The 27,997-nt window shown below is 35.6% G+C and overlaps 2 protein-coding genes across 13 annotated transcripts in view; one reads left to right on the top strand and one right to left on the bottom strand.

Annotated features, from left to right (window-relative positions):
- LOC105233252 (leucine-rich repeat serine/threonine-protein kinase 1) overlaps positions 1–19,596 on the bottom strand; it is a 54,645-nt gene extending 35,049 nt beyond the window's left edge. For 2 of the 8 annotated variants that reach the window (XM_011215277.4, XM_019992832.3), the window contains exons 1-5: positions 19,375–19,596; positions 4,276–4,420; positions 4,014–4,173; positions 576–741; positions 75–497 (exon numbers count right to left, since the gene is read on the bottom strand). In XM_011215277.4, coding sequence (XP_011213579.2) covers positions 75–497; positions 576–741; positions 4,014–4,173; positions 4,276–4,378 — 852 coding nt within the window. In that variant the 5' untranslated portion in view covers positions 4,379–4,420; positions 19,375–19,596. Of the gene's footprint in view, positions 1–74; positions 498–575; positions 742–4,013; positions 4,174–4,275; positions 4,437–10,841; positions 10,969–11,376; positions 11,490–19,374 lie in introns of those variants that run through there. The other 6 variants (XM_049448357.1, XM_049448356.1, XM_011215280.4 and 3 more) reach the window with 6 other exon arrangements.
- A 1,201-nt stretch (positions 19,597–20,797) lies between these two features.
- LOC105233251 (phosphatidylinositol 4,5-bisphosphate 3-kinase catalytic subunit delta isoform) lies at positions 20,798–27,997 on the top strand. 5 transcript variants are annotated; one of them, XR_852869.3, is made up of 11 exons: positions 20,798–21,608; positions 22,965–23,618; positions 23,683–24,380; positions 24,448–24,648; positions 24,713–24,919; positions 24,981–25,568; positions 26,097–26,403; positions 26,465–26,635; positions 26,721–26,840; positions 26,903–27,118; positions 27,178–27,997. XR_852869.3 is itself a non-coding variant. In XM_011215276.4 (11 exons), exons 2-11 carry the CDS (start codon positions 21,462–21,464, stop codon positions 27,029–27,031), a joined length of 3,222 nt encoding a protein of 1,073 aa, XP_011213578.1. In that variant the 5' UTR covers positions 20,798–21,202; positions 21,392–21,461; the 3' UTR covers positions 27,032–27,997. The 5 variants fall into 5 exon arrangements, 4 of the variants coding, with proteins under 4 accessions (XP_011213578.1, XP_011213577.1, XP_049304310.1 ...); XM_011215276.4 differs by having other exon boundaries at positions 20,798–21,202; positions 21,392–21,608; positions 26,903–27,997; XM_011215275.4 differs by having other exon boundaries at positions 20,798–21,202; positions 21,274–21,608; positions 26,903–27,997.

Below are 27,997 nucleotides of genomic sequence, written 5' to 3'. Positions count from 1 at the left end.
ATCAAATAAAGAATAATGTAAAAACAAGAGCAACTTCTTTGCAGCACTTAAATCTTATTATTATTACTACTTACAGCAACCCGATTATCATCCTCTCCAGTAATATTTAACTTTAACATAATTGCTTGGATACCAAATGAGATACGCTTGCGAGTAGGCGTAATAGGGGTACTACTGCTACTAGAATTTCGTGTGGCATCCCTTCCGTTTCCATCAACTTCAATTGCAACTGTTTTCTGACATTTCACTCGCCATTTAAGTAACAAATTTACCAATGACTTGTTGCCTAGTATGCTGGCAATATAAAGGCTTGTCTGACCAGTTACATCTTGGGCATTAGGATCAAAAGGTAAACGCCACTCCCATTGGCCTTCTACATCGCGATAAGTACTGTACAAATGTTGTGGGTATTTAAATCCGATTAGCAACTCAAGTAAAGGAATATGACCGTTAATGCAGGCGGCATGTATTGGCAGCCAACGCTCCACTGTAGGTTGCTATAAAACTCAAGTTCAATTACATACATATATATGTATATAAAAACAAAAACTAAACAAAATATATACTGTATATACCTTTATCAATTCCGGGAATCGTTCCAACATTAATTTTGCAATATTATAATATCCATGATGTACAGCAACATAAAGTGGCGAATATTTGGTAACAGCATGTGAGCGACCGTCAGCTCCAGCATCTAAAAGACGATTAGTGATGCCCTCATATCCAGCTTGTGAAGCACTAAAATATTAAAAAAATATATAAATAAATAAATATATAAATAAATAAATTAAAATAAATATATTACTTTATTGCCTTTAGTTTCAAAATATGTAATTTTTATTTCAAAAATTTAGAAATTTAATTTTTCATAATTTTTTAATATAAACGACGGGTGTTTTACGATGCATAAAATAAATTTATCTTCTCAAACAGCTCTCAGCAACTTTTCAAAACCAACATTTGACTTCGCTTCGCAACAAATACATCCTCCGACATATGAGAAATTGACAAAAAATAATCTATGTTCATTTGGAAAAATAACTTGTATGTAATTGCGTCCCACCTTAAGTAAGGCGACATACCAATAAGAAAGATTTTCGGGGAAATAAAAATCACTTACGCAAATCGCCCGAATGTTGTGGATTAAAGCGTAATATTCGTGAACAACACCCAAACACAGTTCAGTCAGTATAACTTCAACTAGTTTGAAGTAGTGAGGAGTAGTCAAACATGTTGTTAATGTCTTTAGCACAAAAATAAGCACTGACAAGTAAGAAAGGGCTAGGTTCGGGTGCAATCGAACATTTTATTCTCTTGTAACTTGGAAGAATCAAAGCCAGGGAAACACTTTAAGGTGTAAAACCAATCTAAACCAATCTTATAGAGTAAAATCAGCCGGATGTTCGAAAATCCTGATATTAGTTATATAGGGGCTAGACCAAGTTTTTTTCTATCTATTTATCTATTTTTGACACAAAGATACACATGTTATGAATATAAAACACTCTCTTATTTTCATTGGGCTAACTTAAATATTGACCGATATATGCGGTACAAAGTCACGCCGAAATTCGAAAATTTTTATATTAGGACCCCCAAATATTTTGTCCGATCCAACCCATTTTTGACATACACACATACTATGTCAGGGAAGTACTATCCCTGAATTTCAATTATATATCTCGATCGAAAGTCTACCATAGGTACTGGGGTGTACATATTCGGTACCTAGGGTCTTGAACTGTTTTGGTTGGATTTAAACAATTTTTTGCATACACTAAAGGCATTATTCGTGCAAAGTTTTCTCCCGTTATACTCATTGCTTCTTGATTTGTGCACTGGAAACTGAACGAATAAGTTGGAATTTAAAATTTTGCTATATGGAAAGTAGGCGTGGTTATTGTCCGATTTCACTCACTTTCACAGAGTGACATAGAAATATGAAAATAATGCCACATACAAAATTTTTCCATTGTCCAATTTTTACCCCGACCCCTACAAAGCCTTCTCATACCATCCCGCCGTCAAATTTTTATGGCGCATTTAGTTATCATCTTAAGGGCATGCACCTGGAATGTCCGGTCCCTTAATTGGGAAGGTGTCGCTGCCCAGCTGGTTGATATCCTCGTGAAAATAAAAGCTGACATCACCGCCGTATTAGAAATGCGATGGACGGGACAAGGACAGAGGCGAGTAGGTCCTAATGGCATTTACTACAGTGACCATATAAAGGAGCGGGATCCGTGGTGAGAGAGAGACGTCTAGCCGCAATCCACATTAAAGCGAAGTTCTTCAACATATCGTTGATTTGCGCCCACTCCACGACGGAAGAGAAGGACGATGTGAGCGAAGATGCCTTCTATGAGCGCATGAAGCGCACATGTGAGAGCTGCCCCCGCACGATATCAAAATCGTACTTGGCGACTTTAACGGGGGCAAAGAAGGTATCTTTGACACAACGGTCGGTAAATTCAGCCTCCACGATGAAACATCCCCTAATGGGTTGAGGCTGATCAACTTCGCCGAGGCCTGAAATATGGTTATCTGTAGTACTAGATTCCAGCACAAGAAAATACATCAAGCTACCTGGCTGTCTCCAGATCAAAAAGCCACCAACCAGATCGATCATGTTTGGATGGACGGAAGACACGTCTTCAGTGTTCTAGACATGCGTTCGCTCCGAGGTCCTAACATCGACTCGGACTACTATCTTGTTGCAGCCAAGATTCGCACCCGGCGGTTTCTGGAAAACGCAAAAGAACAGCTGGTACGACGAGGAGTGCCGTGTCGCAACGGAGAGAAAACAGACTGCCTACTTCGCAACGTTACGATCGACTACAACAAGTGCGGGATGAGATAGATACCGAGAGTTGAAGAGGTAAGCGAGATGCATTTACAGACAGAAAAAGAAAGAGGCCGAAATGCGTGAGTATGAAGAGCTTGACAAGCTGGCCGACAGGGGTAATGCTCGAAAATTCTACGAAAAAATAATGTAGATAAATGTAGAACCCCTAAAGGTGATTTAGTGACCGATGCCCAAACCATACTAAAATTATGAAGGAAAAAAATTAGGAAATCGGTACGAGTTCTTGTTGTATTCGTGCTAGGCAAATTTGGTTGTTGTGGCTTAAGTGGTTTAGGAGATATGCACATAAAACCACTTTTTAAAAAATTTTAATCCACAGGCGCATCTTGCTACTCCGATCAGTTCAGTTTTACATCTTAATATTTCTTAATTTAGTTAGTTAGTTTTGGCACTTTTATACAAACTCTTTTTTTTTTGTACTAAGAAACCTGTATACCAAGTTTCATCAAGATATCTCAATTTTTACTCAAGTTACAGCTTGTACGGACGGACAGACAGACAGTCAATCAGATTTCAACTTTTCTCGTCATCCTTATCATTTATATATACATAAACCTATATTCATATATCTCGATTAGTTTTAGGTGATACGTACAACCGTTAGGTGAACAAAACTATCATACTCTGTAACAACTGATTGCAAGAGTATAAAAATGCACTTCATTGACTTACAATAATCTTTATTACTCGTAACACTCGGTTCTTGGCATGTTTTAACCAACTCAAATACGGTGACGCAAATGAGTGATGTATTAGCGCTTCAAATACACTTTTAAGCTCTAGACATTTATAAATAGTTTGTGAATGTTACACACCGAATTCTACTGTAAACATTCATCACAAATTTAAGTATCAAATGACTTGGATTTCCATTAAAATTAAATTTCAATACCCTTAATTGCCCCGAGCGCCTGGTTCCCCTGTGGGGCATTAAAAGTGTAGCACAAATTGACTACCATATTTTTCAATCTGTTACAAATTAAAAATTCTTTTCGGAACAATTAACAATGTGAAAGAACTTTAGTAACGTTCCTATATTATTAAAAGTGTAGCACAAATTGACTACCATATTTTTCAATCTGTTTCGGAACAATTAACAATGTGAAAGAACTTTAGTAACGTTCCTATATAAAATGAAACTCACAGATAAAGCAACGTGTTTGCTCCAGCCGGCGCCATATTCGTGACAACTTCTCTTTCAGAACCTAACGCTTCCAAAAGAACACAAACAGTACGTTCATCACCATTTATCACTGCGTTACGTAATTCGCGATGCTTTATCATTCGAACTTGCTCTCGCGCATCTGCAAATACAAAGAAATTACATAAAAATAAATAAAAAGGATATACATTTTAAGGTTTCGTAATTCAAAAAGTAAAGTGATTCGTCCAGAATTTTGTTTTACCTAAGAAATGTGAAAATTCAATGACTTCATCCACAAAATAATCACAGGCTTCCAAAGCGGTTTCTGTGCCAGGTTTTGGCTTATCAACAAAATGCCATGACATATTGAAGACGATAAGAAGAAATTTTTACCAGATATGATCAAACTAGAACAAGGTATAAATAATGTATATTTTTCATAGATATAAACCTATAAAACATACATATATAGGAAAAATAAAAAAATTAGATGTAAATAATAAAAAAATACAATGATAAACTGGAGAATCATGTGATAAAATGTATAAAAGTCAATATTATAGGACAGATCATACGATATCAAGTCCTAATCATCTTCAAAAATTATTTCTAAAAATTTTAAATTGTAGCTTACTACTCTTACAATTCGAAGATAAGAAGTTCCCCGAAAGTAACTCTTTTGACGAAGGAACATGTCGCTGCAATGATAAAGTTCGCAAAAAACGATTTCAATTAGCAATCTACGAAATGGCGGAATGTGGTGTAGACCAATGAAAACTAAATTGCTTTTTTTAAAGGAACAGGATCCAGAAAGTACATCCATTCCAATACTATGTGTTTATAAGATCATTCCAGGTACCCTACCAAAATTCTTAAACATGGTGGTTTGAGCATTATGGTATGGGCTTTTGCAGGCACTGGACAGCACAGGCACTGGACCTGAATTCAATCGAAAATTTTTCGGGGAATAGCAAATCCATCAAGTAGAACACAACTTTGGCTAGTGGCTAAGGAGGCTTGCCTCAAAAATTAAGGGACGAGGTCAGGATCTAATAGACCCCATGCAACGTTATTGTGAGATTCGATTAGTGAATCGAAAAAATTTACTATATACAATTTCAATTTTTACTACATTTTTTTCTGTTTTTATAAATAAATCTTATAAAAAAATACAAATACTCGTATATTGAAAAAATAAAACTGTGTATATTCGTCGAAATATACAGCTAAACAATACTTTTTAAAGGTATTATATTATTAACTTGATTTTTTCTGAATTTTCCGACTGTTGTACCAAAGATGCCTTCTTTAACCAACCTGGCGTAAAAATCGCCAAACACAATTTTTACATCGTAGCGAAGGTAGTCATCATAAGCGCGCTCCAGCCGGGCGTGAGGGTAAATCTGTGTTATGTTGAAAAATTTTTCACTGATGCGGATTATGGCTAGACGCACTCCTTTATATAGCCGTTGTAATAAAAGTCTCCGTCCTTGCAAAGCTCATCGCATTTCTTGTACGGAGGTGATATCACCCTTTATCTTTACGAGGACATCAACCAGCTAGGCATCAGCGCCTTCCCAATTTAGGTACCGATCATTCCATAAATCATAGTCTTTATTATGCTTGCTGTGTCGTCATCAAAAGTGCGGTCTTTCATCCGATGCTGTTGTTTCTTTTTTATTGGGAGTGGTTTCAAACCCAGCGCACCACCTCACTATGCAAGTATTATAGAGTTTTATACACATTTATATAGCGAGCCACTTTTATCAAGACCGACCCCAGGCTCCCCCGCATCTTTCACAGGGTTATTCACGTTTCCAGGATTGCTTATCCAGAAGCATAAGATACTAATTGCTAAGAAAAAATTTAAAAATCTTAAAGAACTTTGGACTGAGATCGAGGAAGCATGGTACGCAATTTCACAAAGTAGATGCCAGAAGTCAGTGGAAAAATTGCCCCGACGATGTCAAGCAATTTTAAAAATTTATGGATACACTTCAAATAACCAACGTTGTGAGTGTTTAAACACACTAAAACTTAAAACATTTCTAATCAGTTTTCTTAATTTCCACAGAAGCGGCCTACTGTACTATTTCTATGGCCAGACAAAATAGTTCGCAATTGGAAACTCAATAATTTTTTTAAAAATAACTATTACATTTTTTTTATTTTTTGTACACATATTAACTTACTTATTGCTCAATTTATGCTATGCTAATGAAAATATTCAATTTGTTTTCTGTTTATATTAAAAATAAACGTCGTTTTATTACATGCTCAAAGTGTGTTATTTTTCTGTCCATGACTGTATATGCTAAATGTTGAAAATATCTGAATTTGGGCAATAAATTATCCCGATTCCAATACATATAATGATTTTCATTATTCTAACAAACTATATGCCGAATATCTCGGTAAGTGTAGAAGTTAAATATAAATAAAATTGTTTGAAAATATTTTTTCGACCATACTTAACCCATTTACAGCCATTGGTCGATTTATCGACCAGTAAATTTGAAAAATCACCAAGTCGAAAATGAACGAGATCTGCGTGAAATCAATAATTTTATGCGATTTTGCAACTTTCTGAATCCGTGGCTAAACGGCTCAATGTAACAATCTCAAAAAATGTTAAGCATCGAGTGTTTTTTTATTATAATCAAAATAAAAAGTTGAAATGAAATCAATGCGGTGGATCTAGGTGCGGCCGAAAATGGGTTAAGCAATATCAAAAAATAGTACAATCAGCCCAGACTTTTTTCTGCCCCCCATACACCCTATATAGGATTTCTGACTTTCCACCTGTCTTTAAACCATTTAGATTAACCAAAATATGTGATATTTTAATAAAAATTCGGTGGACAATAAAAAATCGGATTTGTTAAATTTTGCTTCTTTGGTTGTGTTTATGTCACATATACATACATACATATGTATGTACATTAGGGTATTTTTTTATTGAACTATTATTTTTTTTCAGTCCCGTCACGAAATTTCCTTGGAAATACCCTTAAAAAAATTCCCTGAAAATTTTAGCCCTTAATATTAACATTAAAAACTGGACCAAGGCCTGTAAAAATTTTCCATAGAAAATACACTACAATCGTGAGTTTTTATCTTTAAATTCTTACAGATTAGACGTATTTTATGGCATCGCTTTGACTATAGACGCATATTTCTCAGAATTGTTCACTCTACAAAAGTGCCCAGTGCAACAAAGTCGTAACTCACACCGGTGAGGTAGTACGGGGCTCTAAACCCGATTTTTCCAAGAATTTCGCATTTTTTTTTATATATATCTCGTAAATGACAGGAGCTATAGGAGAAACTTAAATGACAAATTTGTAGGAAGTTTTATTTGTTATAAAAAATGTTCGAGGTCGAAATCGCTATCATTAATATTTCGCGAGATATTCGGCTTTTTAAGTAAGGCTTTATAGAATTTTTATAGATGGAATATATTAAAAAATCTATGGAAATTGCATGCAGTAGTTCTTAATGTTGGCTCTTTTTTCGAAGCTCATTTTCGCACCGATAACACAAACATACTGACACTTAAAACGCAATAACTTCACTTCCAATGAGATATATTGATAAAACTAGGTAAGCGCATTAAATGGTTAAAAAAGTACATGTTAGTAGAAGGGCATAATCGGACCACTGCCACGTCCAAAACCCTGAAAACCAATAAAGTACCATAACTAAGCACTGAATTAAGATATAAAACTCTAATTTGAAACAGGGGATTGTAGTAGCAAAGGGCACCTTTTTTTAAAAAGTGGACATGGTGGTGGGCTGACAGTCTGAAAGTGGATGAAATCAGATGGTAACCGCGCGTTAAAAACTACTAAAAGCATGATAACTCAATAACTAAATACGCCAGAGATATTAAATTTTACCCCCGAGATGGTATTTAATGGATCCGTGGTCAAAATTAGACGATGGGTGTGGAATCGCTCACTTTTAGGTGAAACCGATTTGAATCTTATGTTACGGTGCCTCCAGACGCCGAATAATTGGAACCTGGTACTTATGGTTGACCTTTTTACAGACAATATTGATCAATGAATCATATTTATATCTGAAATTCAGAGAGAATCCTTGAATCGAGTTAATACTTCGCTTAGCCCCCATATACCTAACATACAAATTTTCGAACTTCCGGGTGGCTTAGAATGAATAAATCCAGTGAAAACTCGCCCTAGACTCATATAACCAACAGGCCCTATGTACCTAAAGGTACATCCCTGGCTTTAACCCTTGCAAGAAGCGAGAGTATAAAACGATCGAAATCTTCTAACGGCGTCAATTCGCACGACCGAGGCGGCCAATTGACTGGGCAATTTCGTGAGATAACACGTTCACCAAACTTGGTTTTCAATAAAACAATTGTGGCGCCGTCCAGTTGGAACCACATATTGTCCAAGTCCATACAATCCAATTCAGGGCAAAAATATTCGGTTTTCATTGAGCGGTAGCGATTCCCATTCACAATAACGTGCCGGTCTTAATCATCACGGAAGAAGTACGGCCCAATGACGACGCCGGCCATAAATCGCACCAAACCGTAATTTTTTTGGAATGAAATGGTGATGGTCCCCAATCGATGACGATGGAGCAGATGTTCCATTACCCGGCCATGGAGAAGTTCGAATAGCAGTTGCCCGCCTGAAGAACAACAAAGCGGCAGGGGCCGACGGATTGCCGGCCGAGCTATTCAAACACGGCGGCAAAGAACTGATAAGGAGCATGCATCAGCTTCTTTGCAAAATATGTTCGGATGAAAGCATGCCCAACGATTGGAATTTAAGTGTGCTATGCCCAATCCATAAAAAAGGAGACCCCACAATCTGCGCCACCTACCGTGGGATAAGCCTCCTCAACATCGTGTACAAGGTTCTATCGAGCGTATTGTGAATATTGAAAGATTAAAGCCCACCGTCAACAAACTGATTGGACCTTATCAGTGTGGCTTCAGACCTGGTAAATCAACAACCGACCAGATATTCACCATGCGCAAAATCTTGGAAAAGACCCGTGAAAGGAGAATCGACACTCACCATCTATTCGTCGATTTCAAAGCTGCTTTCGACAGCACGAAAAGGAGCTGCCTTTATGCCGCGATGTCTGAATTTGGTATCCCCGCAAAACTAATACGGCTGTGTAAACTGACGTTGAGCAACACGAAAAGCTCCGTCAGGATCGGGAAGGACCTCTCCGAGCCGTTCGATACCAAACGAGGTTTCAGACAAGGCGACTCTCTATCGTGCGACTTTTTCAATCTTCTGCTGGAGAAAATTATTCGAGCCGCAGAACTGAATCGAGCAGGTACAATCTTTTATAAGAGTGTACAGCTGCTGGCGTATGCCGATGATATTGATATCATCGGCCTCAACACCCGCGCCGTTAGTTCTGCTTTCTCTAGACTGAACAAGGAAGCAACGCAAATGGGTCTGGCAGTGAACGAGGGCAAGACGAAATATCTCCTGTCATCAAACAAACAGTCGTCGCACTCGCGACTTGGCTCTCACGTCACTGTTGACAGTCATAACTTTGAAGTTGTAGATAATTTCGTCTATCTTGGAACCAGCGTAAACACCACCAACAATGTCAGCCTGGAAATCCAACGCAGGATTACTCTTGCCAACAGGTGCTACTTCGGACTGAGTAGGCAATTGAAAAGTAAAGTCCTCTCTCGACGAACAAAAACCAAACTCTATAAGTCGCTCATAATTCCCGTCCTGCTATATGGTGCAGAGGCCTGGACGATGACAACAACCGATGAGTCGACGTTGCGAGTTTTCGAGAGAAAAGTTCTGCGAAAGATTTATGGTCCTTTGCGCGTTGGCCACGGCGAATATCGCATTCGATGGAACGATGAGCTGTACGAGATATACGACGACATTGACATAGTTCAGCGAATTAAAAGACAGCGGCTACGCTGGCTAGGTCATGTTGTCCGGATGGATGAAAACACTCCAGCTCTGAAAGTATTCGCGGCAGTACCCGCCGCGGGAAGCAGAGGAAGGGGAAGACCTCCACTCCGGTGGAAGGACCAAGTGGAGAAGGACCTGGCCTCGCTTGGAATATCCAATTGGCGCCACGTAGCGAAGAGAAGAAACGACTGGCGCGATGTTGTTGACTCGGCTATAATCGCGTAAGCGGTGTCTACGCCAGTAAAGAAGAAGAAGAAGAAATGGTGACTAATGGAGAACGTACGAATATACTTTCACAGGTTTTATTAACAAAAAAATTTGTAACGTTCTTATTGAAAACCCCGCTCTTAAAATTGAGGCCACTGACTCCGAATTTCGGTAGTAAATTTTAAAAATTTCAACTCGTTGTAGGATCGTCAAGAGAGCGGCAAAAAATATGGCGTCGTTTGCTGTCCGTATCGGTCTACTTTTGTAGTGTTCTATTGAAAAACCCAATATAACTCCATATCTATCTCGATTAGATTTAGCACGCACAATCGTTAGGTAAACCAAGCTATTATACTCTACAGCAACATGTTAAAAGAGTATACAAACGTATTTTCCCAGCACTTTTGATTGCATCGAAAGTTCACAAAATATTAACTAATTTCGAAGTTGCTTGTATCCACAAAAAGGAAATTCTTCAACATTTGTAATACCAATATATTTAATGGTTTAATCCATTAAAAAAACTACTAATTTTCAAACGGTGTTAAATCAAATCCGAGTAATAACAGAGTTAGGTGTACATTGTTTGGTGTACGGAGTAGCTGCACAAACACAGACGTGAATTATGATATTCTATTTTCAAAATATTGTTGTTCCAATTATCATTCAAAAATTAATACTCAACAATAGGTTAGCAGCAACTTTAGCATAGCATAATAATTAAAACACTACCGAATCACCACTGCATTCGACAATAATTATTTATTTTCTGAACTTCCCTCTGATTTTCCAGAATTTTAAACTTAAATTAATTATATCAACAGTTTCATTTACATTTTAGTTTTGTCTACCGAACTTCTGATTCACTAATATATGTATGTATGTTAAAATGGGCTCACCTACAAAAACAATAATATTAAAAGCGAAAAGTTTGACAGCTAACTTTTGAAAAATCAATAAGAATAAGGAAAGCTGCGCAAGGAAGAAAGTAGCAGCTTTGTTTCTGTACTTTTAAAAACAGCAAATCATGAGATGTAGCAATTTATGTTCAGTCGGTATACAAAATTTGTTAATTCCGATTATTTTGTATTTCTTTTGAAAATTAAATTGTGTAAAACGTGGGGAAGAAAATCAAAAGAAACTGTATTCGAAAAAAAAAGAAAAATAATATTTAATATTAAAAAAGAAGGAAAAACGTTGCAGGAGATATTAAAATTTACCGATAGAAGTGTTTCAGCCATCCACAGAATTTTACAGAGGAATTCGCAGAAGTTAGGACAGTGATCCGGAAAATCTTTAAAGTCGTGATAAAGCTGTTATCATGAGAAAAATTTAACAAAATCTACGTACTTCAGAAACTATTCAAAGCCTTGCTCAGTGTGTTGGAATACGTGTCAGCGATGAAGTTTAGAACTGCTGGTATTAATGTCGTTTAATTGGTAAAGCAATAGAAAGAAAGCGAAAGCGTTTGGAGTTCGTAAAAACGTACATACATAAATCAAGGTATCGAGTTTTGGTCAAAAGTAATTTTTAGTGACGAAACGAAGTTCTACATAAAGGAATTCTGAAATGCAAAGGAAAACCGCAATATGTTCGGTTAAGCAGGGGGGTGGAAATGTACTGCTGTCATTATTCAAACATTTTGCGAAATAAATAATTGTTTTGTATATTTATAATATGTTCAATTATAAAAAAAAATAACTAAATTTAATGAAAACACAATGATGATGAATTATGGTGGTGTGACATTCATTAAATAAATTAAAAAAAAAAAAACAAATAAAATTGTATACATTAATTGAATCGAAAGTAGAGAGTGGAATATTTTCAATCTCCTACGTCGTATACTATTGTCCAACAGTTGTATGTAGTATGTGGGAGTTGGGGTAGTATCGACCTGATTTTTCTATTAACTATTATTGAAAAAATATTGCTTGGCTTTCGTTAAGATACTTCGCATACAATCACCAATCATATGGAGCAAAATCAGCCCAATGTTCGAAAATCCTGGTAATAGTTATATAGGGGCTAGAATATATAAGGAATGCTATGTACTAAATTTTTGTCGAATCGGTTTGCCGGGTCCCGAGATATGGAATTTCACCAAATGGTAGGCGGTGCTACACCCATCGTCCAATTTTCACACCGATTCCCATAAAGCCCTCTTATACCATCTCGGAAGTAAAATTTAATGACTCTGGCCTAATTCGTTATTGATTTATAGCGCTTTTATGAGTTTCGAGCAGTACCAGTGCAGCAGTGTTCTGATTATGCCCATCTACGAACTCATATCTTTTTCTACTAAGGAACCTGCATACTAAGTATCATCAAGATATTACAATGTTTACTCAAGTTACAGCTTGCACTGACGGATGGACGAACGAACAAACTGACAGTCACCCGGAGTTCAACTTTTCTCGTTATCCTGATCATTCTATATATACATATATATATACTCGATTAGGTTTAGATGATACAAACAACCGTTAGGTGAACAAAACTATAATACTCTGTAGCAACAGGTTGCCAGAGTATATAAACGAAGTTTTTAAGAGACTCCACACAGTTACCAGATTCACTTCATGCTGCACAAACTAAATTAAAAACAATCAGCTACATAAAAAAGCGTTTAAAAAATCGGGAATTAAATTCAAGGAAGTGCGACCGCGAAAAATCAAATCACCATTCTGCATTCTCTTTTATTAACTTCGGATCGAATTATGGCTAAAAATGTCGATGATTTACCAGAACGTGGTTCGATAGAAAAGTGAACAAAAAAGATGAAAAAAGAATTTTTCGCGGAATCCTGCTTTAACACTGCGGCAAGGACAAGCAAAATTAATGGCAAAAGGTTTAGATATATCCTACGAAACTATCCGAACCCTTCTTCATACTTATGATCTGAAATGGCGCAACACAATGGAGAAGCCTCTGTTGACTGAAAAACATGTGACAAAGCGACTCGCTTGGGCGCATGACAATATTGATAGAGATTTTGAAAATGCCATTTTTACTAATGAATGTTCCATATGGGCACGTTCTGTCCTTACACGATCCTGGTCAACTTTCACCAATAGGCTTGTTCAGCGGACCGTAAAACATGGAATAAAGGTGCATCTTTGGAGCTGCTTCTCAAAGCAGGGATTCGGCATTTTGTACCTCTTTACTGACAACCTAAATGCCGAGGAAATGAAAAAAAAAATCTACAAAAAGGTCGGGTCTGGAGATCCTTGCCACTAGAATACGCCGTCAAATTAGTAGAAAGCATGCCTCGGAGATGCCAGGCAATTATCGACGCCGGTGGTGACTGGACATACAATATTATTGACCAAATTACATCATTGTTTGTAATATGTACAATGTATATGTATATAAATATGAAAGTTTCATAAAATATTTTTTTTTTATAAATTGACACGATCACGCTCTTACTTGACAGACTGTAGTAAACAGTTATTTTTTATTATAATTTTCTTAAAAACTTTTTTTTTTTTTTTGAAATATAAAATAATGAAAAATCATTGAAATAATGCTCCCGTAAATTAATCCGTAAAAAATGCCACCTGGCCTCTCTGTGCGGTGTTGAAAACACGCTGTTTATTACCTATAAAATGGATCACCGGCAATATATGTAGCACGGATAAATTCGGACTTTCCGGTCTTTACATATTTTAATTGCACAACGACCCGAAACATACAGCTTACAATGCAAAGATGTGGTTATTGTACAACACTCCAAAAGTTAGGAACGCCTTCTCAGTTCCCGAATCTTCATCCGATTGAACACTTGTGCACAAATTTGGAACATGCTATCCCCAAACACAACATACCATCCTAAATCGGCCTCCAAGAAGCGATTCTCAAAGAATGGGGAGAAATTTCTACTGAGGCAACAAAAAAAATATTTTTTCAAGACCAAATAGATTAAAAGAAGAAATAAAGATGAATAGACAGACCAGATAATTAAACATTTACACTTGTGAGGTTAATCTAAATAAATTCTTGTATTCAAGTTACCGCATCTATTCGAGTCACGCAGTTTTTTCGCGTAGAACTCCTCTGCCCGTTCTTAAAAAAAAAACCCTGGTCACACAACACCGGCGTTTTCTTACTTTTTTCACGTAAAACTTCTGTGTGGACGGCCTTCGGCGCTTCAAAGAAATAACCCTAGTCGGACTAACACCGGGGTCTTCTCAGTTTTTTCGCGTAGAACTCATTTTTGCGCAATTAAAAAAAATAATCCTGGTGGATCAGATTTCTTAAGGGGAGGGAAGTGCTGAACAATCTATTCGAGTCACGCAAACACCGGGGTGTTCTCAGTTTTTTCGCGTAGAACTCCTCTGCCCGTTCTTCAAATAAAAAACCCTGGTCACACAACACCGGCGTTTTCTTACTTTTTTCACGTAAAACTTCTGTGTGGACGGCCTTCGGCGCTTCAAAGAAATAACCCTGCTGTGCTGAACAATTTTTACTGTCCATCATTTATTATGGTACCTGTATTTGGGTATAATCTTTTTATTTTTCGTTTGCAAAATTAGTATGTAACACTAGTTATTTGTCAGTTTGCAGTCGTTATCGCGTGAATAAATATAATTTCACAATGAGTTAAATATTGAATTAAAGTTATTTTTGCACTATATTATATGAAACTAGCTGGCCCCGCAGCCGTTGTCCTGCGTGAAATTATGTGTTTTGAAATGAAAAGAAAGTTGAATTTATCATTTCATTTTTTTTTTCAATGTAACGCAACTTGATAAACAAAATTTTTTGGTTTCTGTTCCGGTGTACAGAAAAGATGGCTTTCCAACTCGTGTGCACGCCACGTATATCTAGCCGTGTGAAAAACATAGAATTTCCAAACTTATTGCACACACTATGCGACTATCCTTGTGTCCTGTTGAGTGTCATCTCAAATGCAATTTTCGCTGGAAACTGAAATGGCAAATCGTTGGAACTCAAAGAAATTCGTTGAATCAAGCATTCAGCCCTTTGTATTCGATAGCTGCGTCACAATCAGTCGGGTTCCATTACATAGTTTCGGCGCTTGCAGATTGCAAAACATAATAACGACATATCAAACTTTGAGACGCAAATGATGCGGTGGCATACCAAGCCTCTCCAAAGAATTTAGAAACTCCACTGGATAATTCACGGCGACGTCTTCAATGGAAAGCCGATCGGTCGATTTGTATGAGCGCAAGTCTTCCGGAATTTGACTTTGAATCTTCCAGTTTAAGTCAAGAACATCTGTATTTTTTGGCAGTTAATATTGCGCGTGCATTTAAGGAATCATAGTTAAGATAATTTGGCCAATGTCCGAAGATTGGTGATGAGTTCATCTTTCGTGAATTGATAAACCGCAGATGGAATTGATATCAAACCACCGGAAGCATCAACCGGAATTGACCCATTTCCAATTTTTAGCGAATACGATGTAAAATGTCTTCGACAATGTCATTTTTGTTCGTATCTCATAATTGACGCGGATTTAAAGGCTGATATGGTGAAATGATTATCGCGAAAAGTGTGGGAACTTCAGTGGCATTCGAAGTAGCTATCGCATCGTCCAACATTTGTTTCCACTGATTATCGTGTTCCAGCAATTGTAATTGCACACACCATACCATTCACAGTACGCAATACGCCGCGTACATTAATCAGTAGCAACCGAAGGTAGAAGCAATCATCGTTTTTTGGGTGGGTTGTGTAAATTCATCCTAATGCATTAGTTGAGAACACACCTGAATGTCCATCTACTGTTCGGTCTTGCTTTCAGCGTAACTATTTCTTCGACGATGCATTCCATGAATGCAAGGTATTTTCAAATAGAGCAATGTTCTCGTAAGCGGATCACTGACGAAAGTTGAGAAAAAAACTCGTCAATGTTAGTTTTGTTGTTGGCGGTGTTACCACCGGCTGTAATGTATTCTCTGCTGAAATAAACTCTTTGGCCAATCTCCATATTAACTGCGAGACACACAACAATCGGAAACCGTTCATGAATTGCAAAAGTAAATATCCTACAAAGCGCTTTATTGCAGTTCACGTATGGACCGTATCGTTTAAGACCATTAAGCGCCATGTTGCTTCCCTTGGTGACGTACTTACAAACGTATTTTATAGATTACACCAAACTGCAATACTAAACATTGATATGAGTTTAGAATGTGAATTAGACAACAGTGGAGAATATAGTACGATCCATATGTTGTCAACTTCGATATTCACTACTCTAAGTTGTATGGTCGTCTGATGAGCTACGACGATGGAGTGGATATCCATCATTTCCAGTTTGCGATTCCGAAAGAAAAGCAAGCGGATAGTGTTTCGTGCATTTATTGTTAGACATATAAACCGAAAAGGGATTGTAGTGTCCGCAAGGTCCATGAATCATATTGCTTTCCACCACTTCATATAATACTGGATCTTTCACACGTAAAGTTTTCACTGAATAATTTTCAATTGTTCAATTCACAACCTGTCGTAAAGCATCGTAAATCGTAATAGTAATAATTTTTCTCTTGAATAGCCGGAATAAAAAAGCAAGCGATCGAGACTGAACTATTCAAATAATTTCCAAATCAAAATATTGAAAAACAAAACAGAAATTGAAAAAACATGTTTTTGGAAAAAAGTTACTTTTTGGAATTATCCAATTTGCCGACTTTTCATGAAAAGTATAAGATGTTTTTATTTCTAAACCTTCCTTAATCCACAACGAACAACCTCTTAAAATTTCATCAATATTGGTTCAGCCGTTCTCTTAGCGTTACTAACGAACAAACATTCATTCGTTTGTATGAGAAAAAGAAAAGGATTGTTTTTAGGGGTTTTCCGGCAATTATTCGAATAATCCCTGAACCTAAACGAATATTTTAAAAAAAGAATTATCAAATTTCGTTCAGTCGTATTAAAGTTATGAGCGTACATACATTTTGGCGATTCATTTTTACATACATACATACATATTTATAAGAAGATGTAAGGTTGTTTTTATTGTTTTTTTTTTTTTTTTTGAAGAAATGAAATATTGAAATGATTCCTACAAACATGAATTTTGAACAAATGCTTATGATTTGAAATATAATTTTTGTATTTATGAGTTGTATTAAATTTTGACATAAAGAGATAAAAAGTATCCTATGTCCGTCTCCTGGCTCTAAGCTACCTCCCTACCAATTTTCAGCCAAATCTGTTCTGCCGTTCTTGAGTTATAAGTGATGTAACTAACACGACTTTCTTTTATATATATAGATAAGGATGTACAAACGTATTAATGAAATGTTGAACGTACATAAAAGTGAACAAAATACATGTGAAAAACATTTTAAATTGAAAAAGCTTCTTCTTTACTGGCGTAGACACCGGTTACGCAGTTATAGTGGGGTTAACACCAGCGCGCCAGTCGTTTCTTCTTTTTGCAATTTGGCGCCAATCTGATTCCCCGGCGGGTACTGAGTCGAATACTGCTGCAGTGTTTTCATCCGTACAGACGACATGACTTAGCCAGCGTAGCCGCTGTCACTTAATTCACTGAACTATGTCAATGTCGTCGTATAACTCGTACAGCTCATTGTTCCATCGAATGCGATATTCGCCGTTGCCAATGCCTGAAGCACCATAAATCTTCAGTACCCCTGTATTTTAGACGTCTTTTGGACTTTCTATTTGAGATGCATTTGCAGATCTTGCTTTCCTCTTCAACTCTCGGTATCTATCCCATCCCGCACGTGTTGTGGTCGATTGTAACGTTACGAGGAAGGTAGTCTGTTTTCATTCCTCATCGCAGCAGCTGTTCTGGTTTCGTTTGCAGGTATACGAAAGGAGCTTGAAATGCCGCTGTAACAAAGATACCTTCTTTGCCCACCTTAGCGTTAAAGTCGCCAAGCACAATTTCGACCTCGTGGAGGGAGCAGCTATCATAAATGCACTCCAAGCTATTTTAGGCATCACTGGCCACATCGTCCAACTCTTTCGTCGGGATGTGGGGGCAAATCCGCGATATGTTGAAGAACTTCACTTTGAGCCGGATTATGGCTAAACGTTCATTCACCGGGCTGAACGCCAGGACTCGGCGACGGAATCTCTCTGCCACCACGAATTCCACACCTAATTTACGCTCCTTTATATGGCCGCTGTAGTATATGCCACAAGGACCTATTCGTCTCAGTCCTTTTCCCGTTCATCGCACTTCTTGGACGGCGGTAATGTCAGCCTTCATTTTTACGAGGACATCTGCCATCATGTGCTGCAACGCCTTCCCAATTAAGGGTCCGGACATTCCAGGTGCATATCCTTAAATCGTAATCCTTAATGCGCTTACCATGGTCGTCATCAAAAAGGAGTTGTCTTATCCGAGACTGTTGTTTTCTTTTCATTGGGGGCGTTTTTTACGTGGCGAGTCCCGAACCCAGCGCATAACCTTGGGGAGTGGTTTGTTTGGCTACCCAGACCCAGGTAGTTGGTCTAAGACCGAAAATCGTGAGCTGCTCGACCCATATGTAAAAAAAAATCGTTTCTAGCCACTCCCAAGTAAATGGCGCTCAGAGAACTTTTCTCACTTGTGTGAACTTCTACACATAACTCCATCCTCCCAAACATACATACTTTAAATTGTCGTAGTTTTCAACTTTAAACGGCGGCTACAATTATATATATTTGTAATCAGGAGAATCTTCTCTGTCCAACCATACCCCTATTAACCTTGACATTGTGGATGCCTACCACAAAATTGTTTTAATTGTAAATATTATTAATGTTATTAAGTGAAAACTTACACTTGTTGTTGTTGTTGCTTACCCATTCAAACAGGGTTAGATCGTCGAAACGTTTACACCTATTATATTGTCCATCTGTGTATTTCATTAATGTTGTTGTGTAGTGGCAGAAAACATTCCTGATATAATTTCGAGAAATGATGCTGCGTTAAGTCCTTGGCTGTTAACAAATACGGGTCCTTACCGGTTACTTATGTATACCTGACCTCTTAATGTGGAGAACCTCAATCGGTACATACTAATTTTAACCCCGAAATCGGGGGATGCTATTCTAAAATTTATCCCAGGAAGGTAAAATAGCCACTATGTTTAACACACTTTGTGCACCTTTTCCAAATAATATATTTGTAATTAGACTGTACACATTGAAAAAACGCAAACTAATTTTGTTTACATACAATCATCCATTAAAATCTACTCCACTAGCGAAATGTAACTTACCTACATCGGAATCAGATTCACTCATTTTAATTGATCGAGTCTCTTTCCTCACAATTATAACAATGTAGAATTCTGAACTTTATTTAAAATATCTAACGCAAACTAATTTTGCATCACTTTAATACATTTACTGTTTTCTCTATTATGTTTTGTTTGTTTTTTTTTTTGTGTTTTTAAACTTCCTTCCACTGTGTTTTAAACAAACACTGAAAACCAAAACCAGAGAACATATAATTTAGAGATGGTTCAATTGCGGACAGGCGTGTGAACTGTCAAGAAGTAGCAAAATTCTATTAGTGGATTTCACCACTTTTGGCTCGGAAGAAGAAATTTTAACAGTGATGAAAGTTATGCTCAGAAATATACATTGCTGTTACAGACGTATGTTTGTTGGCCTTTTGGCTTACATTTTTTTACGTTTACATATGGTTTTTGTGAATTAATGCAAAATTTATAACATTATTATTAAATTATGCAATTCTGCAAGGAATATTTGTAGTTAATAGGCAAATGAGCAACTTTTTAAATATTTCTTATCTTTGATAATATTGTATAATAGTAGATAAAAACTGAATTCATATATTACAATAATAATCAGGTAAATCACAACTTTTATCATTTAAAACGTTCATACGCATCTATCCTGCTGATACTCATGTATGTATGTAGAGTACAAACCAATTTCAAATCAAGATATTATCATTCATCAATATAATATAATATTGCTGTAATACACGTTCTCTGGTAATAGCAAAAAATGTCAAAGACTACGTTCAGACCTATAAACTTTTTTAAATGAAATAGGGAGGGCACCAAATACAGAGAACGTATAATTCTACCTACATAAGTATGTATGTAACTATGTGCTAATATCTACATAGATGCATATGAAAATTTAAATGATGAAATGTGATTTACATATAATATTGTTGTAATATATAATATTAAGTGTTTTAGGGTATCTCATATACATATCTACATATATAGCATATGTATATACAATCATAACCATACATATTTATATGAAATTATATAATATTATCAAACATTATAAATATTTAATAAATAACTCTTATTCGCACATTAACTAAAATTGAAAATAGCATAATTTTATTAGAATGTTATCAGTTTTGCATGCATTCAGAAAAATATGCAAAATGATAATCATATCAATTAATATGATTGCATGTAAACGTGTATAATTATATCCAAAAGACTAACATACGTCTGTAATAAGAATGTATACTTCTGAGCATAATTTTCATTGAATGCTCAGCTCTGTTCACGCGCCACTGTTAAAGTTTCTCCTTCTTAGCCAGCTGTGGTGAAATGCACCCATCGACTTTTGTTAGCTTTTGACAGTTCACACGCTTGTCCGTTGTTGGACCTTCTCTATAAATATACGTTCTCTGGTTTGACAATATACGCTCACGTTCGTTGCAATTTCGTTCAGATAACGTCAAATAAATCACAAACGAAAACATAGAAAATCGAAAAAACAGAAAATTGAGTAAATATAATTAAAGAACGTCACTACATGGATATTTCTTTGATCATTATATTAAAAGAAAAATATTTGTTGCACATCCCAGAAAATTCAAAATCAGAAATAAATGAAAACGCATTTCTTTTATGTGAATTGTGAGCGTGATTAACAAAGCACTTTCCAAGCTGAGTGATTAAAATAATTCTTGGAAGACCAACAAATTTCTGTTAAGCTGGTCCAAAAGGCGCTACCGTAGCTACAAATATAACAGAATCGATTTATTCGAATATTTCTTAAGTAATATCTTTTTTAATACAAATGAAATGCAAGAAAAAGTTTCTTGTAAGTAAACAATAGAGTTACTATTACATCAAAAATATATTTAAAGCATTTTTCGTTCTCATTGAAAAAAGAATATTCACGATACTTGTTGAAACGGAATTCAACATTTATAAAGATTCCTGAGATTAATTGCAACAAACAGTTCATATGATTTGTCAATAGTGTTATATTTACTACTTACATTATCAGATTCATAAGGAATTTATCAAATTTTATCCTGGCAAATATTTACTTGAGATACTGGATATAGGGCATAAGAATGGCTCCTCTATCTTGCCCAACTGACTCCATCGATTTCTGGAGAAATGAGATGCCAGAACGCGCCGAAGTCAGCTGCCTTATGCCAAATGGTATTCTTATTCTAACAGTAGTACCTATTAATTGTACTATCCGGGAAATCAAAACGGTAAGTTTAAAACTATGAACATAATAAAAACTTATTTTTAATTTTAAAGAGGAAAGTATAAATTGTAAACTTCTCCGGCCAAGACTCTGTAAAGTCAGAAAATTCCTGAAAATTATGTGTGGGAATGTTTTCTCTGATTTCTGTAAGACTTTAGATATAGTGATCCCAGTTGATTCAGTGTCGGGAAAAGGAATAAAGATCGGTTAACATATTTTAAGTCATCAGAACCATTTAAAAAAAAAATAATAAAAAATAATCAATTTTGATAATGTAAAATTTTATTGCTCTTAATACTCTATTAACCACCGATTCTTTTGGAACTTTGAACACTATTTCTGTACATAATTTTCCTGGTAACGCCGAGGAGTTTTTTTTTAATTTGTTAATAGTTTTTATATTATAAAAGTGTTCTAAATAATATAAAAAACCCCCTCGTGGTTTCTTAGGAAAACTGTTATCTAATGAACGAACCTTTATTTCGTGATATCGTATGATCCTACACCATGTTATAAGAGGCACTTCGCCTCCTAATAGATTTAATTGGCAGTACCGATAATACTGGTTAATCTGTGAGATATATTATTGAAAGTTAGGAAGAAATTTTGTGATAAAAATGTTCCCTTGAGTCAAAAATGAATACTATACTTCCCTGAGAGATCATCAGTTTCTGACAATAATATGTCGTCCGCAAAACGTATATATTTATATATTATAATTGGTATTTCAAACTTCCGATTGGTTTTATAACGCATATAACGCTCAATATGTAACATACTAAAACAACGAATTAATACATCTACCATATTCTGCACATAATAATTTTCCTTATTGCAGCACAATTTATGCCGCATATGTCGGACAGTCTATATGTTATCTTCATAAAATTTCTTGGGAGCATGTTCTCGACACACACACGTTAATACAAAACTGGTCGATTTTTGGTTGCGTTTAAATCACTTATAGGTATCTCATTTGAGTTAAATAGTTTGATTTTAATACGAATATATCAGATATTATAATGGTATTAAGAAGGCTAAAGTTATAGAATAAAACCTATGATACGAATTAAAGAACAAACAAACATGATCATAATCCCTTTATCCTTTTGCCGAATAATGAATGTTAAATTCTTTCCCAACAATTTTTAATGTAATGTTTTGCCAACCTGAAAATATTTCACCGGCTTTGATCCTTATGAGAGTACAAAATGTTCTGTTAGACTAAAACTTAATATTCCTTTTCTGTTATATATTTATTAGTGAAGCATTTATAATTCTACATATTTTGTAAAAAAAAATTAAAAAATTATTTTACAGTGATGATTATAATTTTTCATTTTCTTATTTAATGTTTTAGGAAGTTATTAGAGAGGCAAAAAATTTCCCGCTATGTCATTTAATAAAGGATCCTTGTGACTATGAAGTCAGTGGTATTTCAAATTTTGCTAATGTAGACTGTTTTACTGATGAAACCAAACGTCTATCGGAAATACAACCATTTTTTTGTTTACTTCGTTTGGGAGAACGCACAGAACCCTCAACTATATCAAGTGATTATGAGCTATCCAAGCTGGTTAGTAATATGATTGGGAAATCATTTGAAGAATATAGCGCGCAACGGACACCGGAAGTAGATGACTTTCGGCGCAAACTGACGCATCTCTGTGATAAAATGGAACAGGTGCGGTCTCGCTTCACTTGGTCAGAGAAGTTGCTCTATGAACATCCCATGCGTGTTGCAAATACCCCCGCTATGCCTGAACTAATACGTAAACGATTGGGTGGTACAAGTTTTCTTATAGTTGTTAAATTAGAGAATGACGAAGGCTCCTATACAATTCCTGTTAGTGAACACGATACTTCAAGTACAGTGATTGAATCTGCACTAATGAAGATGCAGCGCTCTCAAATAAGAGTAGGAGATCGACCATCAGACTATATATTAAAAGTACGTGGTCGCGACGAATTTATTTTCGGTGAATACCCGATTATTCAGTTCATATATATACAGGTAAATACTATCTATATATAGCAAATGTGAAATATATGTTTTTGCATTCAATTATATTATTCAGGAAAGTCTTTCTGGTTCCGATGTTCCCAATGTTGTTTTAAAACCTATACACACACTGCAATCGTATATAAACTACAGGAATGATTTGAACTTTTCTCACAAGCGAACACGAAGGCCGGAATATAATACTCCATCTTTGCTAAATGATCCGTGCCAAGACCGAAAGGCCATTTCATCGTGGGACATATTAAGTCCTTTTAAATTACGTATATACCAAATCGAGAATGTAAATTGTGATCTCTCTCGCGCTATCAAAGTGGGTGTACACATTGGTCTTTTCCATGGAGAGCGTCGTCTTTGTGCAACACAGTCCATTGAAATCGCAATTAGTAACAATCGTTCATTTACATTTGAGAAAGACATTTCTTTCGATATACAAGTACAAAATTTGCCCCGTATGGCGCGTTTATGCATGGTTGTCTACGAAGTAACGAAAGCATCGAGATCCAAAAAATCTTCAAACACAAACCGCGATAATATTTACAAAGAAGCCAATACATATGTAAATAACAACCCCTTGGCTTGGGTTAATACGACCATATTTGACTACAAACATCAAATGCTATCTGGCTGTCTATCCCTTTACACATGGACTTACGCAGATGATATTCAGTCGGAAGAAATTTTCCATCCCCTAGGTACGATTGAACCAAATCCTCGTAAAGATGGATGTGCTATAGTGAAATTATCATTTCAGTGGTAAGAAAATTAAAGTTCCTGTTACATCTTTATTGTACGAGTATGTGTTTTAAATTTGAAATTACAGTTCCAGTTATGAAAGTATACAGTTTCCATCGATGTTAGCGGTACTCAAGTATGCAGAAGAGTTACATCATAGGGAAGTACTTAGTAGCGATAAATTACATGAAAACTCCAAACCGATCAGCGCTATGCTGTCACAGTATCTTCGCATAGATAAAGTATATGAAATGCATGATCAAGATCGCAATGCACTATGGTCGAGAAGGTAAAATTGAAATTTCAACTTAAACCCAAAAAAATAATATATGTATGTATACATTTTTTTTTAGATATGAAATCTTGGCCGAAGCTCCTGAAGAGTTATCTACTTTGTTGCACTGTGTTAATTGGAACGAACGAGACGAAGTAGCAGAGACGTGGAATTTATTGCAACAATGGCCTACAATATCTGTAGAAAGATCACTGGAATTACTTGACTATGCGTATCCGGATCCAGCGGTTCGAAGTTTCGCCATACGCTGCCTCCGTTTTTTGAGGTGGGTATAATCTCAAAGCAATTCTGGTTTAAACATAAAGTGTTTTTTTTTTATTCAATAGAGATGAGGAACTATTGCTATATCTCTTACAACTGGTGCAAGCCATGAAACATGAGTCTTATCTAGACTGCGATTTAGTAACGTTTCTGCTCGAACGGGCGTTGCGCAATCAACGAATTGGTCACTATTTCTTTTGGCATTTGCGATCCGAAATGCAAACTCTTTCCATGCAGACTCGGTTTGGTCTATTACTTGAAGGGTACCTCAAAGGTTGCAAACCACACGTGCCTCACCTTTGCAAACAACTAAAAGTTTTAGACGCCCTCAAAGCTGGTTCTCTGATTGCAAAAAAAGGAAGCAAAGAAAAAGGTCGAAAGGAGATGCAAGACTTTCTTTCCAGTCCAAGCAATAGTAGTATATTCCAGAGCATACAAAACCCATTGAATCCCAGTTTTCGTTGCAAAGGTATACAGCCAGAAAAATGCAAAGTAATGGACTCAAAAATGAGACCACTCTGGATTGTGCTAAAAAACGCGGATCAAAGTTGTAATGATATTTATATAATATTTAAAAATGGTGACGATTTACGGCAGGATATGTTAACATTGCAAATGTTGCGTGTTATGGACCAATTGTGGAAAAATGAAGGGTAAGTAACATAAACCTACTATAGATAATTTCCCTTTTATATAAAATTCGTTATCGATATCCAATCATAAAAACATATTTAGTCTTAACAGGTGTTACTAAATATAATATCTTATTTATTTTTTTTAAGGAGTTACGTTATAGCTTTTTGCTCTATGTGATCAAACGAAACAGATGGAGATTTGAATATTAAAAGCTATACTTTTTTGAATAAATATGTGAAACAAACATGTTTATGACAAATTAAATAAACGCAAACTTCAAGTCAATTAGTAAAGAACTGATCGAGCTATGTTTTGCACGTGTTGTAAAAGTAGTTCTCGCTTAAACTTTATTATGAGATCGAAGTGTTCAGCAATGGCTCTAATCATGATATCTTAAATATCCTATGACATATATGTATATAACTAATATTGGAAATATTTTCAATATAATCTTTACATTTATGCTATTTTGATATAGTATGGATTTTCGCATGAATATTTACAACTTTCAATATAATCTTTACATTTATGTTATTTTGATATAGTATGGATTTTCGCATGAATATTTACAACTGCATTAGTATGGAACGTCGTTTAGGAATGATTGAAGTGGTGCTAAATGCTGAAACAATCGCCAATATTCAAAAAGAGAAAGGTATGTTCTCAGCAACATCACCATTTAAGAAAGGCTCCCTATTTAGTTGGTTGAAGGAATATAATCGTACCGAAGAAGAAATGAATAAAGCAATAAACGAATTTACATTGAGTTGCGCTGGATATTGTGTGGCCACATATGTTCTAGGTGTGGCCGATCGACATTCAGATAACATAATGGTTAAACGTAACGGACAGGTAAATATCATAATACATAACAATTTAGAAATTTTGCATCTAAAAATTCTATACCATATAGCTTTTTCATATTGACTTCGGTCACATACTAGGCCACTTTAAAGAGAAATTTGGTGTGCGTCGTGAGAGAGTTCCTTTTGTATTAACGCATGATTTTGTATATGTCATAAGTAAAGGACGTAACGATCGAGATTCGGAAGAATTTCTTTATTTTCAAAATATGTGCGAAAAGGTATGAAAACAATTATGCAAAACTATTAAATTATTTTATATACAAGTACATAAATTTTTGAATTGTTTTGCTTTCTTTATTACAGGCATTTTTGGTGTTACGAAAGCATGGCTGTCTCATATTATCTCTATTTTCAATGATGATTTCAACCGGACTACCAGAACTATCCTCTGAAAAAGATCTTAATTACTTAAAGGAAACTCTAGTATGCAAATGTGGCCTATTCCTATTTCCTTCACCTTAGCTTTAAACTTTTTTTCTTTTTAGGTTCTTGACTATACCGAGGAGAAAGCCCGCGAACACTTCCGTTCAAAGTTTAGCGAAGCTTTAGTCAACTCTTGGAAAACTTCTTTGAATTGGGCATCGCATAATTTTTCTAAAAATAATAAGCAGTAGACAAATGCATTTAAAGTATTAACGCATAAATCAGCATTTTGAATTTGAGTTAAAACAAATTCGAATGGTAGTAATAGCTCTGTAATTGTAAGTTGGCATTAAATACAATGAATGATAATATACATAAATACGTATATTTTGTTCAGCGCTGTAATATGCTGTCACTCACAACATTGATTACGTTAAGCCTTCATGAGTAATGTTTCAAACACTTGGAAACTCATTAATACTTTTAAAATTTTCCAAATACATAAATTAATTAGTAACAAAAAGAGCATTTATCATTATGAAACCATTGCAGATTCTAATAGCAATACCATTTAACAGGTTTTTGCATTGTGTTGGCTTCATGCAATTCCTTACCGTTTGCATATTAATGTTTGTATTGGAACCTGTCTCCACAAATATGGATTTATACACACACAGTTAAGTGTTATAATCCTTTTGTGTTAAAATCAGATCTTGAATCTATGCTACAGATCCGTGCCCTTTCGAATGACTAATAACTTCGGAAAATCTATTCAAACAGAGTTAGTCTATAATTAAATATGAGATATTACATAGGTTTAAGTTAACCCAGGCATACAAATAAGTAACTGGTTAACTTTAGATTGTGCGCAAGATTGTGCAAGTATATGTATGTGCATGTATGTTTTTGTAGTGGTTTGCAATGGCGCCCTATTAGCAAATGCCCTAAAAATTTATAATATGGTTTTCACAAAGTTACAACTTAAAAAAGTTACAGTTCAGGAGGACTACTAACTTTTTTTTAATATACAAACAACATAAGTATCTTGTCTTGATAAACATCAAACCTAATATGTTGATGCTATACTTACAAATACAATTCATATAATTCGATTGAGAATTGTATTATAATCTATTATTTAAATAATGTGATTGCACTACATTTTATTTAGAGTAGTTTATGCGAAAGTTTCTTTTGAAATAAAAATCATGAACAAG

The sequence above is a fragment of the Bactrocera dorsalis genome, chromosome 2, assembly GCF_023373825.1.
Source record: "Bactrocera dorsalis isolate Fly_Bdor chromosome 2, ASM2337382v1, whole genome shotgun sequence".
NCBI classification, from domain to species: Eukaryota; Metazoa; Arthropoda; class Insecta; order Diptera; family Tephritidae; genus Bactrocera; species Bactrocera dorsalis.
This window is presented reverse-complemented; position numbering and strand designations above follow the sequence as displayed.